General features: G+C 32.7%; 1 protein-coding gene across 1 annotated transcript; it reads left to right on the plus strand.

Moving 5' to 3' along the window:
- Positions 1–1,559: 1,559 nt before the first annotated feature.
- LOC100169233 (zinc transporter ZIP1-like) lies at positions 1,560–2,744 on the plus strand. The gene has a single exon (XM_029485387.1). The coding sequence runs from the start codon at positions 1,560–1,562 to the stop codon at positions 2,742–2,744; it is 1,185 nt and encodes a 394-aa protein (XP_029341247.1).
- The last annotated feature ends 10,365 nt before the right edge of the window (positions 2,745–13,109 follow it).

Genomic DNA, 13,109 nt, shown 5'->3' on the forward strand with positions numbered 1-13,109 from the left:
TAATATCTAATCATCATAATGGTTAGTATAGGTACCTATAAACGTTAAAATATTCGTAGTGCTATGGTACTTTTGTTTGGTTAGGTATTTGGATTCGACATATTAGGTATATTTGGTTATTGTTTATTAGCTTAATGCACGTTGATATATTTTTATATAAAAAAATACAGATTATAATTTTAAATATAGTCGTGTTTGCTGTTTACTGAAAATGGTTGGCATTAAGAAAATAATCATTTACTATTATGTGCTATCACCGAGTATACATATTATAATGTGTAGTAGAAAATTATGGTAGTTCTATAGGCAGTATAATAATGATATAACATATATGGCAACCGTGTGTTTATATTGAATGTCTATGTTTCCAGCTGTTCTATGCGATGGCCGAAGAACATCCCGGGTGGGAAGGATAGCGACGAGAGAGTGCGGCAGGCGCGGGAGAGGGAAGGTGACGCGATCCTCACGATAAACACCTGTTCTCCGCTTCCCCACGCCGCGTGCGAGGCATATCAAGAGTGGTGGGCGTACGCCGGGTCGCGGAGAGGCGGTCATAACGGGAGGTCAAGGGCGGCGGGTTAAGTCCCCGTATTACGATAATCGTTAAACTGATGTTAAACCACCGAATTCGGCCTGTAAAATCACTGGGTTAACCGTAACCGAGGTTTAAACTAAACGATTGTAAAACGGGCGCTTGGGCTGGTCCACGACGCGGTGGATCGTACGCGCCTACAGACCGGCTGGTCCTCAGACTTCGAAGATTCCTCGTAAGGATTTGGATAGTGTTATTGTTCTGCGATTTTAACTCGTAACGCAGGCCGGACAGCCATTGCCACGTCGTAAGCGTGTTCGTTAGAGGAAAGTACGTTCTGTGGTACTACCGTAGTGGTACGCTCTCTTCACTGTACGCCGTTATCGTTAACAGCCGTACAATATTATTATTGTTGTTTGTTTTTATCTCTAAAAATATCTCTAACATCGACGCAACAGAGGCCATTAGTTAAAGTATATTATTGCCGCTTTATAACACGTCATGGGAGGGGGGGTGGAGTCAAAGCGATATGCTAAAGCAGTTCCGTTCCCGGTTAAAAATGCGTATGATGGATAACACTTTTCGTATTGTCTGTGCACAACTGAGATAATATAAAGATACATGTCTGTATTTGTGTACATCGCCGCATAACATTCTGGTAGGTCAGTGGGTGTGCAAGTAAGGACGGTCGTAGTGCGGTAGGTGGAGGTGGCAATAGGGGCGGGGGTAGTGGCGGGGTGGTGGTGGTGGAGGTTCTGGTAACCCGTCGCCGCCGCCACGCGTCACGACAGCGCTGCACCACAGAAACTAGTTTAGCAGTATCCAGCGCCGCATTCCAGTGAACGGTCCAGCGTACGCGGGATCCTCTGACATAATACTAAACACACCGGTAAATATTCATTTTTTCGTCACAATTTTTTTTTAAATTTATTTATTGGCATTTATTTCGGAGCAGGTGCGGCGGTACGCGTTTATACGCCGAGTACAGTGCAAAGGCATATCTCACGAATACACCAAACACGACTGAATGGCGGAAGACGGCGGGATGGAGTTATGGGTGGTGTCGTTCTTGGGACACATCGTGGTTACCAAGACAATTGCCATGCTCGTCCTGGGCCTGGGGTCGTTCGTGCTGGGCGTGTTACCCATGAAATTCATTTCCAGAGACTGGTGGTACCCGAACGGGGAACCACCGCGACAAGCCAGCGTCCCCTCGTACCCCGGCCACTCGCACCCCGGGGAATCGGCCACCGATTCGTCACCACTAGTGTCACTGCTGTTGTGCTTCGGCGGCGGCGTCTTGCTGTTCACCACGTTCTTACACCTGCAGCCGGAAGTCCGGGAGGGTGTCACCCAGTTGCAGCACGACGGTCAGCTGTTCGACGGCCCCGGCTCTGAGAACCTGGGTGACCTCATATTTTGTACCGGGTTCTTCTTGGTATTTATTATCGACCAGATAGTGCATACCGTGCTGGACAGCTGGTACGTGGACAACGAGCCCAGCGAGGAGGTACTGCATCGGTCGATGAGCCTGAGGCGGCGTACTCCACCGTCGAGACCACCCAATTTGCAGACACCTACTGGACCACCGGCCACTGGTGAGTCAAGTGAGGGACGGCACCAGCCAACTTTCCAGGAAATCGCACTGACCAGCAGGCCAGGATCTGAACGACGGCAGACGATGTGTGACGGCGCTGATGCGGAAAAGCAGGCTTCGAGGAAAGTGAGAAGATCAGCTGGACAGTCGTATCGCGGACTGTTTGCCGTTCTGGCCCTATCGTTTCACGAGGTGTTCGAAGGCCTGGCCATCGGGCTGGAAGAGCGCGTCGACGACACGTGGTACCTGTTCTTTGCCGTGGCCACGCACAAGCTCATCATCGCCTTCTGCATCGGCTTGGAACTGGCCTGGTTGGAGACCAAGAGGGCCATTCTCGTCGTTTACGTGGCCACGTTTGCTATCGTCACGCCAGTGGGCATCGCCATAGGTATGTTGCTCGTGCACTTCGGCGACGATGGTTCCGTGGATGGGACGCCCGGACTGTTGGCCGTCGTTCTCCAGGGCCTGGCCGCCGGAACTCTCTTGTATGTCGTGTTCTTCGAGGTGCTCGCCAGACACAAACAGTCGGGATTCTCGCACCTCCTGGCCATAATCCTTGGATTCTCCGTCATGTTGGCGCTGCAGATGATAAGTGAGTATCAAAACGGTTTTTAAATACGTAGTACACCAACTAGAATCATTAATTATTTGTAATAAAAAATGTCATGCTGTTTAATATTACGATAGATACCTGTCATATAGGCCCTGGTCTAACATCAGCAGAACATACCAATATAAAAATGTTGGTCGGCATCATAGATAATAATGTGTATGTATAAAGTGTGTATATTATCACAGGGCAGGACAAGTTAATGATAATTAGTAATTGAATTAAGTTAACTTTTTTTTTAACTAGGTTAAGTTAAAAGTTATGTGGTAATAACTTACAGTTTACTTTCAATTTATAAATGGTCAGTAATATGGTTCAAAATAATAAAAAATAAATGTTTATGCGACACGTATCATCAATCATAGTTGTATTATATTTGCTCAAAAAAAAACACTTCATCAACTACGTGTAAGAACTTCGCTAATTGTTTGTACTTGTGAGATAATTTAATACAAATAATTTAACTTCGATTGGCGGTTACTCATATTTACGACAACAACTAAACATATTATAATGATGACATAGATATATACATTACAATTTTAAATTTGTATAATATTAACATAACACTACTAAAGTTAAATTATTTGTATTAAATTATCACACTTCACCGAGTACAAACAATTATAAACAATTACTTACATTTAGATTAAATTAAATTACTTGATATTATAACTTTTCTAACTTATCTGGCGAGGTTAAACTCTGGACTGTGGAGACATAATATTTTTGTTGTTTTATGCATTGAATAAATTAATAATATAATATATAGGTATGCATATATCTTATGGATGTTTCTGGAAAACGATAACGTTTAGCTGCATGAGGCCAAAAATACATTTTTGTATTGTTGCATCCCATCCATTTATTACTTTGATGAATGATACTTGCATAATGGATAGACGTAATTGGTTTACCGTGGTGGCAATATATACATTTTTTTTTTCAATATTTAACGTCTGGGTTGGTGGTTAAAGCTTCATAATTAGGTCGTTGATTTTTGTAGTTGGGTCTGACCATAGTTGTGTTGGTAAAAAAAATATATTTATTTGTATTAACTATAATATATTATATGTGTGAGAGGGCAACAAGTCGGAAAACTTTCGAACCTAACGCTGTCGATCATAACTTGTACTGAAATAGTTTCAAACATAGAAGTGGTGGATATAGATTTTTTGAGGAAGGGGGCATTGTCTTTTTCCAATTTTTTTGACACAAATATTTTAAAACGGCCCTATTTATTAACCTAGATGATAAGCCAATGAGTAGCGTGGCCCGGGCCCCTTTGTACCCCTCCCCCCCTTAAATCCGCCACTGAAACATACACGGAAAAAAAATTACTATAATATTATAGTTAAACAAATTATAGTAGATATAACTATTTAATAGGTAAAATATCTAAAATGATTTACTTATTATGACTACCTATGTAAATATAGTTATTTGTCATGGTAATGTTTACTATATTTTATAGTTAAATGCAGTTTTTAATGTTTGCATTAACTAAAAAATATAGTTAAAATAACATATTTCAGTTCGAATAACTATAATAAATTAACTATAATATTTCAGTAAATCTAACTAACGTTATAGCTATCCCTATAGCAATTGTAATGTACAGTCAATCCTACTATTTGTATAGTACCTACAAACAACTGTTTGGTTTTTTCCGTGCAGATTTTAATGTCACTTTAGTGTGGAAAAGACGACTACCATGCACTGTTGAAATAGCGATGGCAACCGACGCGACGTGCGGCGGAAATTATGCATAGTCCGAAATCATAGTCCGATTGTTACGGGTGCCCTGCACAAACGCGGCGGCGCGGCGCGTACAGCATACAATACGTTATTGTTGAAAAAAATTGTGTTTCGATTAATGGCTATTCCAATACTCTTGCCAATCACTCGTGCTGTAATCCTCCGATAAAATTGAAATTTATAAAAGTATCACCTAAACAGCAGCATAACGATCAATCCGTGTAAATTTCTTGTGAATCTGTTTATTATAGTTTGGGCTACAGAGAGGTCGGACAATTTTTTCATACAATTACGCGAGTTGGCCGTCTCAAATTATTTTTTTTTTTACTTAGATCTGCGGTGCTGGATTATTTAATTATTTATAGACCATCGTGACTAGGTTTGATTAAAACTTAAAAGTAACTCGTTGTTCATTGAGTTTATATCAATAGAAATCGGTCAAATTAAAATCTAATTTTTAAAAAGTTTGTCTTAACATTAACTTTTCGACTCGTTAATGCCCAGGTTCGGTATAATATCATATTCATTTCAATAAATTCTAATGTTCTCATATGATTGCTTGAAAACGTATACCTATATTATATTACCTATAACGATAGATGGTTGTGAGTGTTAACGCCAACACCAAATTTGCCAACGTAAAACTAGTCATTAACAATTTTTTAAAAATAAGGAACATACATTTTTTTAAATTGTATTTAAAACTATTGTAAGTACACATTTAACTGGTGAGATAAATATTGGGCGTCGACAAACTGTAAAAACACCATTGTGAGAACTATCTGTCAAACCACATTTTAGGAATTCTCAGACACAATAGATACTTTATAGGTACTTTACACTAATGTATTTTAAATATTAAGTTCTTATCAAGTGTCTAGACTACCTATAGGTAATAAATCTAAAATGTGAATGATGTACAAAACTCTAATAACTAATTTACAAAATATGTTTCGTACTAATGCGTAAGTATAAAACGTAAAACTCCAATCAATAGTAAATATTTTTAAAGTACCTACATACCATATTAAGATATCTTTGATTTTTAAAATATATTTTTTCATATTATTAGTTGTTTTATTGGCGTATGAAAAACTGCAAATAGTCAATCGAAACAGTTTATTTCAAATGTTAAAGTAAAACTAGTTTCATAATTTAATAAGTTAGACGTACATAAATCTAAAGTTCTTGTCAAAAAGGTACCTAGGTACTTTGATTAGTTTTAGACAAAAGACTTGTCGTACATTAATTCCCGAATACATTTAATTGGATGGTGCGAGTCTTAGGTTTTAAAACCTAAGCAGTTTTTTTTTTATCATTGACGTTGTTTATTTTTAATTTTAATCGGTTTATGTAAAATTGTAAATATTTACATTTTGATGGTTAAAGATAATTTATTCCAAATAGATAGTGACAGTTTGTATTATGTGTGTTGTTCAGTTTATCGTCGAGAATTATGCATGCATTAATTACGATCAAACATGTCAATTATTATTATTCGAATTACGAAATTCTGTATATTTTATTCACACTTCAATAAATGCATTCCCATTAGGTAGATTCTTGTTTTTAATTATATTCAACGACGTGTGGACTGCAACAATCATTACCTACACATAGATACGTAGATTATAATGTACTTTGTATCTACCTAAGACTCGAGTAAAAAAAAAAAAAAAACAAGAAAATAAAAACTAATGACAATTTATATATTTATATATTTACTAGCTGATACCGTGCAGCTGATACCGTGCTTCGTTACCCGTTAAATAATGTACCTACTGTATACGACTGAAACTCTGTCCAATGAGTTATTTAATATTCGGTGTACCTGCGATGTTCTAGATTTATCTTAACTTTTCTGTTGCCCGGAATAAAAATTCTGATTAGCAACAGTATGTTATCAAGCAGGCAATCAATCTGCGGTAGATCACGGACCCAGTGCTGTTTAAGTGTATGATTTAACTCTAAAGTATCAAAGTTATACCAAGTTTGTCGTTTTTACTTAATGCCACCTACGGTGGATTAATATAATCAACTGATACAAATTCCTAACCTAACCTAACCGTAATAAAACCTGATGAATAAAAAATAATCAAATTCAACCCTTTTTAAATTAGCCTATCTTCTTCCCAGAGGTCTCACCTACACGCAAACATTCATTTTTACATAATATATAATATATATATACAAAGGTGGGCATTAACTAGTTAAAAAGTTAATTTTTCTTTAACTTTTTAACTTAACTAGTTTAATTTACAGTTGAAATAACTTAGCTTTTCTCAGTTAATTTTTAAAAAATCCATCAAGTTAAAAACATTTTGAAATTTTTCGTTTATACGTAAATATTACTATGTCAGTATAAATTAAAGTAATCCAATACAAAAACACAAACATTTCTGTTATTTTTCTTGATAACATAATTTTGTGTATATTCATATATTTTATTAAGTTGTAAATTATATATTATGCGAGTTGAAATTATAAATGTTTTTAAAAAATTAATCATTTTAAATTATAAATTGACAATTGTTATGTTTTAATGTTAATATATAACTTATATCATTCAATATATGAATACATATATGATATAAAAAAATATATTTGTTAAATTATTAATTTGAGATGAGGTCCAACCTAGGTCCAACCAGGGAATGTGCACAAACGGGGATTTAGAGATATACGGTGGAAATTTTTGTTTATAAATGGTTGCCATGGGTTTTAAAACTGTTATAATAATAATTATTGGTTGCCGTGAGATCAGTGTGTTCATTCAATGAATTTAATTTTTTTTACGCTGTTATTATATGTATCGCAATTACGTAAATATTGAGCGTATTGTAATCACATATAAGTTACGTACATAAAACAAAGCCACGTCTTCGTGGACGAGGAGGAGATATCGGTCGACAGACTCGGCATTCACAATAATTAGTCCAGCCGTTAAGGAGGAGTTTATATGACATACTTGGTATAACTTTGATACTTTAGAGTTAAACTATAAATTTACGTACAAACACCACAGGGTCCGCGATCTACCGCAGATAGATTGCCTACCTGATAATATACTGTTGCGAATCAGAATTTTTATTCCAGGCAACAGAAAAGTTCAGATACATTTTGAACACCATACACCGAATATTAAATATAACGAATTGAACAAAGTTTGAGTCATATAGAGTTGGTGTATTTAACGGGAAACGAAGTGCACGGAATCAGCTGGTATATAATATATGTATAGACAAAAAATAATAATTCAAATCAACAAACATGCCCGATAACCAATAGCAACAAATATATAATACACTATTATTATTTTTATTTCTTTCTGGACAACCCTTATCACTTAAGCCCAGACGGAAATTTTTTGTTTAATAATATTATTATAACATTATAATCACGAATAATACTAGTATAACGTTATTATAATACTATTATAATATTATTGTTACAAAATGCTGTCTGGGAGGGTATAAAAAATAGATAGTGCCTGATTCTCAGACCTACTGAATATGCATATAAAATTTCATAAAAATCTGTCAAACCGTTTTGGAGGAGTATAATGGTAACTAACATTGTGACAATACTTAACCCCCTTCTTACTGTTTTAATATCCTTAATAAACAAAATAACACTCCCTATAACTCCTATTCCATAACACACACACACACACACACACACACACACACACACACACACACACACACACACACACACACACACCACATATTCCATACATCAATAACACAAATACACAATATATTATATTATAAATTATATAACTCTAAATTAAATTGTTATTGTTATTGTTATTTATAACTAACTTGTTGTGACATGTAATATGTTGATACATTTTAATTTTTAATAAATAAAAAAAACATTGTGACACGAGAATTTTATATAATACTAGCTGATCCCGTGCACTTCGTTACCCGTTAAATGTACAAACTTTATATGACTCAAACTTTGTTCAATGCGTTATTTAATATTCGGTGTGTGATGTTCTAGATTCATCTTAACTTTTCTGTTGCCCGGAATTAAAAATCTGATTCGCAGAAGTACATTATCAGATAGGCGATCTACCTGCGATAGATCACGGATCCTGTGCTGTTTGTACGTACCTAAGTGTATGATTTAACTCTAAAGTATCAAAGTTATACCAAGTTTGTCGTTTTTACTTAATGCCACCTACGGTGGATTAATATAGTCAACTGATACAAATTCCTAACCTAACCTAATCGGTACTAAAATCCGATGAATAAAAAAAAACATTTAAACCTTTTTAAATTAGCCTATCTTCTTCCCAGAGTTATAATCTATACACAAACATTCATTTATATATAATATATATATTGACAAAAATAATAATACAAATCAACAAACATGCCCGATAAACCAATAGCAACCAATATATAATACACTATTATTATTTTAATAATAATATTATTTTTATTTTTTTCTGGACAACCCCTTATCAATTAGGGGTATGAAAAATAAATAGAAGCCGATTCTCAGACCTACTGAATATGCATATAAAATTACATAAAAATCGGTCAAGCCGTTTCGGAGGAGTATGGTAACTAACATTGTGACACGATAATTTTATATACCTATTAGATATATATTTTTTTACCTTATTATTATTGTTGTTTGAACAATAGTGTGTGTATGTATCATATAACAATATTACATCGCATTAAGTGGTCTGATCGCCTTGTTTATATTTTGTTTGAACCGAAATCACGTGAACTTTTATTTCCTCTTGTTGTAGATTCAATAGATAATTGGGGAGAAAAAATCTTGCCTACCTAGTACCTATGTGTATCATATGAGTGGCTTACTAATGTTCATGCTGAAAGTCATATTTAGCTAACCTATTTCTGTAGTCGATTTATTTTTTTGTCAATTATTGTGAATACCCAAGAGCTATTATCTAGTATGATTTAAGATTTAAATCGCAAACTCATAAGTATATGCATAAAACCCGCATTTATTTTAACAGAAGTTATAGGTGCTAATATTATTGGATTATTATTTATTTATGTCTTGTTATGTCAACCTGCAGTTCAATGTAATTCGGTGACTTGACTTTTTAAACGACTTTCATATTAAATCAAGTGCACCTCGTAATTCCTTTGATTATTTAATACAATACGCTTGTATATTTTCGAGGTACATTCTCAATGGCTATTTTATTTATATTGGTAATACATATTTTTTTTTTGTTAGTATCTGTTTTATACCTACCTATATAAAATGATTAACAAACATACTGTCGCGACATCTTCCCAACTGAATAATCAGTAAACCTATATCATGTCGAGTCTTGTCATTTTTTAACCACGGTATATTTTAGAGAACTCAATTGCTTGAAAACCTTAAAATTAAGTATCCAACCTGTCGATACATTATTTAATGAAGAATATTGAATTATTTTTCATCAGCACTTTTTGGGATCGTGAACACATTATCTCTTGTAAATAATCTCCACAATATGGGGAATCCTGAAAGTATTGAATGAAGTGCTCCAATGCTCCACGTTGATACTTACCTAATATAATATTTTATTTACTTACCTATTGAGGTTTCTAATAAAACAAATATTAAGAATTTACATAACATTACATTTTATATAAGAAAAATTATTTTAACCATAAGATAAGTTAAGTTAAATACCATTTGTATATTTTTTCAAAATAAATAATTTATTATGTAGGATGCTAGACAGATACTTGTCGTCTCTTACAAGTGCGTAACATAGCAAATTTACGCTCAGCTGTGTTTGATATCGTTGGTTTAAAAATTAGAGTGAATTTACCTATTATGAAAATTGATAAGAAGAACATAATCTATGTTTTTATTTTGGCCTTTTAAGATAACATTTCCGTTTTTAAGGGAGTTATGAGTATTTTTAGTTTACTTACGCTATATTATATACGCATATATAAGTCGTTTTGATTTATATATTAAAATTAAATTAACACTTCAATAATAGTATTCATTACTTTTTGGCAGGTAATGAAAAGTTTCAAAACATTTCAATTAAACAACATTTAAAAATTTTCTAATTTCATGACAAGTTTTGAAAATATTCAGCCTTACATGTCTGGTCGTCATGTATGGCATATTTTAATGGTATTGTGTCACCGTTATACAGAGGTTGAGAAACATCGAACCCTTTGTGGACATGTTGTCCACACCTTCGAAGTACGTTACATAGCAAATGTACACTCAGTAGATCACGTTTACCTCTGCTAGTTTAAAAGTTAGAGTGAATCGACCTATTATAAAAATTGATGGTAAGAACAATATGTATCTGTGATTGTACCTACGTTGGTTTTTATGGTTATTCAGGTATTAAGTGAGTTATGAGCATTTTCAATGTACGGTATATTATAATATAATATGCATACCTTGCTAAAACATTGAACTAGTTATCGTAAAAAACCAACATACGAACACAGATAATAGGTAAGGACTACCATCAAGTTTCATAATAGGTCGATTATAATTAATAATAAATTTTAAAATTTACAATGTTCATACAATACGAATGATCGTGTTGCAAAATGTATTAATGTACGGTGATTAAAACAAGGAACCATAAGATTACAGCTCGTCTAATATATAAACATATTTATAATAACTTACACGTGTGTGGAGATAGTATTTTGATAACTTTATTATCTACCGTGGTTTTAATTTTACATACCTATACATTATATAGTATACAACTTTGTGTTTGATTTTATATTTTTATATTAATTCATAATTCTATAACTTTTCAGGTCATGGCCACAGTCATAACCACAGTCATAGCCACGGCACAGATGACAACTTTCAGCATTTCGATCATGAGAATATATCTTATGAACATACATTTCATGAACACTCACATCATGACCATTTTTCACATGATGGTCAGGATCATGATCATTAAGACTTTTAAATTATTCAAATTCAATATTATACTAAGCTCAGCGATTATTTAATTTCAATATATTTTATGTAGTATTTTATAAACAGATTTTTAAATATTATTATTATTATTATTACTATAGATTTTTTAATCTAATATAGGTACATTTTTAGAAAGTAATTTGGGTGTTGGTTACTTTTATAATTATGTTTATTTTATTAAAAACAATATTTTATTCATTATACGTCTTATTAACCTTAAAAAGGTAACTTTTATAAATATTTTTTTTTTATTGAATTGAATATTTTATTTATTATACTTATTAATCATAAAAAATAAAATGTTTTTATACAATTAAAAAAGAAATATTCATTTGATTGTTGCCATGTTTTCTACCATTAGTTTGAAAATATCAAAAAACGTAAGTGGTCATGTGCATTTATACAATAGGTACCTATTGATCGAGTTGAAGTAGATTTGATTTGATGAAGCTTCAGATTTATAGCATTTAGTTTATATTAAATACTTATAAGTAAAATGACTTTGTATAAGTATTATTACGGATCAATGTTTGAAATACCTATGTCGATAAAAGTTTCGGGACATACGCCGAACGCTATTGCATTTATTCTGGGTGAACTCAATTTAAAACATAAGAGTAAGCAAGTAATAAATACTTATAGTCATATAGGTACTTCCCATATACGTTCTAACTGTTGTGGTCAGTTTTCACAGAAATTATATAGTAGTCCTAAGTAAGCATCTACAACATATTATGTAATTTTCACCAAAAATGTTGAACTACGTTTGAAATTTGCACCAAAATAAAGATATTATATAATTTACACCATCGGCTCAGGCAGTAAAGAATAGGAATTATAACTTAATAAATTCTAATCGATTCTTCTTTTGATACCTAGTGCCTATAATATTTAGATATGAGAAGCTAAAGACATATAATATTCCGTTTGCCACAAGGCTGGGCAAGTTAATGAAATTTTTTAACTCAGTTAAGTTAAGTTAATTTTTTTTTTCAATTAAATTAAAAGTTAAGTTAATAGACTTTTTTAATAAATCTATTAAGTTTAAATTAAGTTAACAAATATTGTTAACTTAACTTCAATTAATAAGTTAAGTTAATTTAAAAAAAAAAATTCATTGAAAAGGTATTAAGATAACTAATAAGTGATAATCACTTGAATAGCAATACAGGTACATGTAATAATATCTATTATGTAGGTATGCAATTTAAAACCCCTGTAAGACTGAATGGCCTGTATCATTTTAGAACTAATTTTAAATTTGAATTTTAGTGTGAATGTGCTTAGGTACTGTATTGTAACATTTATAATTTAAAAAATAAATTAGGTTAGGATATTTATCTTAGGTGATTGATAATATAGCTTTTTTTACTATCAATTCCAATTATGTATATTTAGAGGTACTACATTATAGTACAGTAAAAACTAAAAATATTAAGTAAAAAATCAAAAAAGTATTGTCAAATTTAAAATGAACTTTGCATTTTTGCGTCACACTTACCCAACTTTACCTTATTCAAATATTTAAAAATTATAAAAAACTACCATATTTTTATTCAAAATTAGCGAGCCAGTGAAGAATGAAAACTGTATGAACTAAAAATGTATAAAATATGTAAAATAGTAATATAGGTAGGTACGAATTTTTCGTT

The sequence above is a fragment of the Acyrthosiphon pisum genome, chromosome X (assembly GCF_005508785.2).
Source record: "Acyrthosiphon pisum isolate AL4f chromosome X, pea_aphid_22Mar2018_4r6ur, whole genome shotgun sequence".
Taxonomy (NCBI): domain Eukaryota; kingdom Metazoa; phylum Arthropoda; class Insecta; order Hemiptera; family Aphididae; genus Acyrthosiphon; species Acyrthosiphon pisum.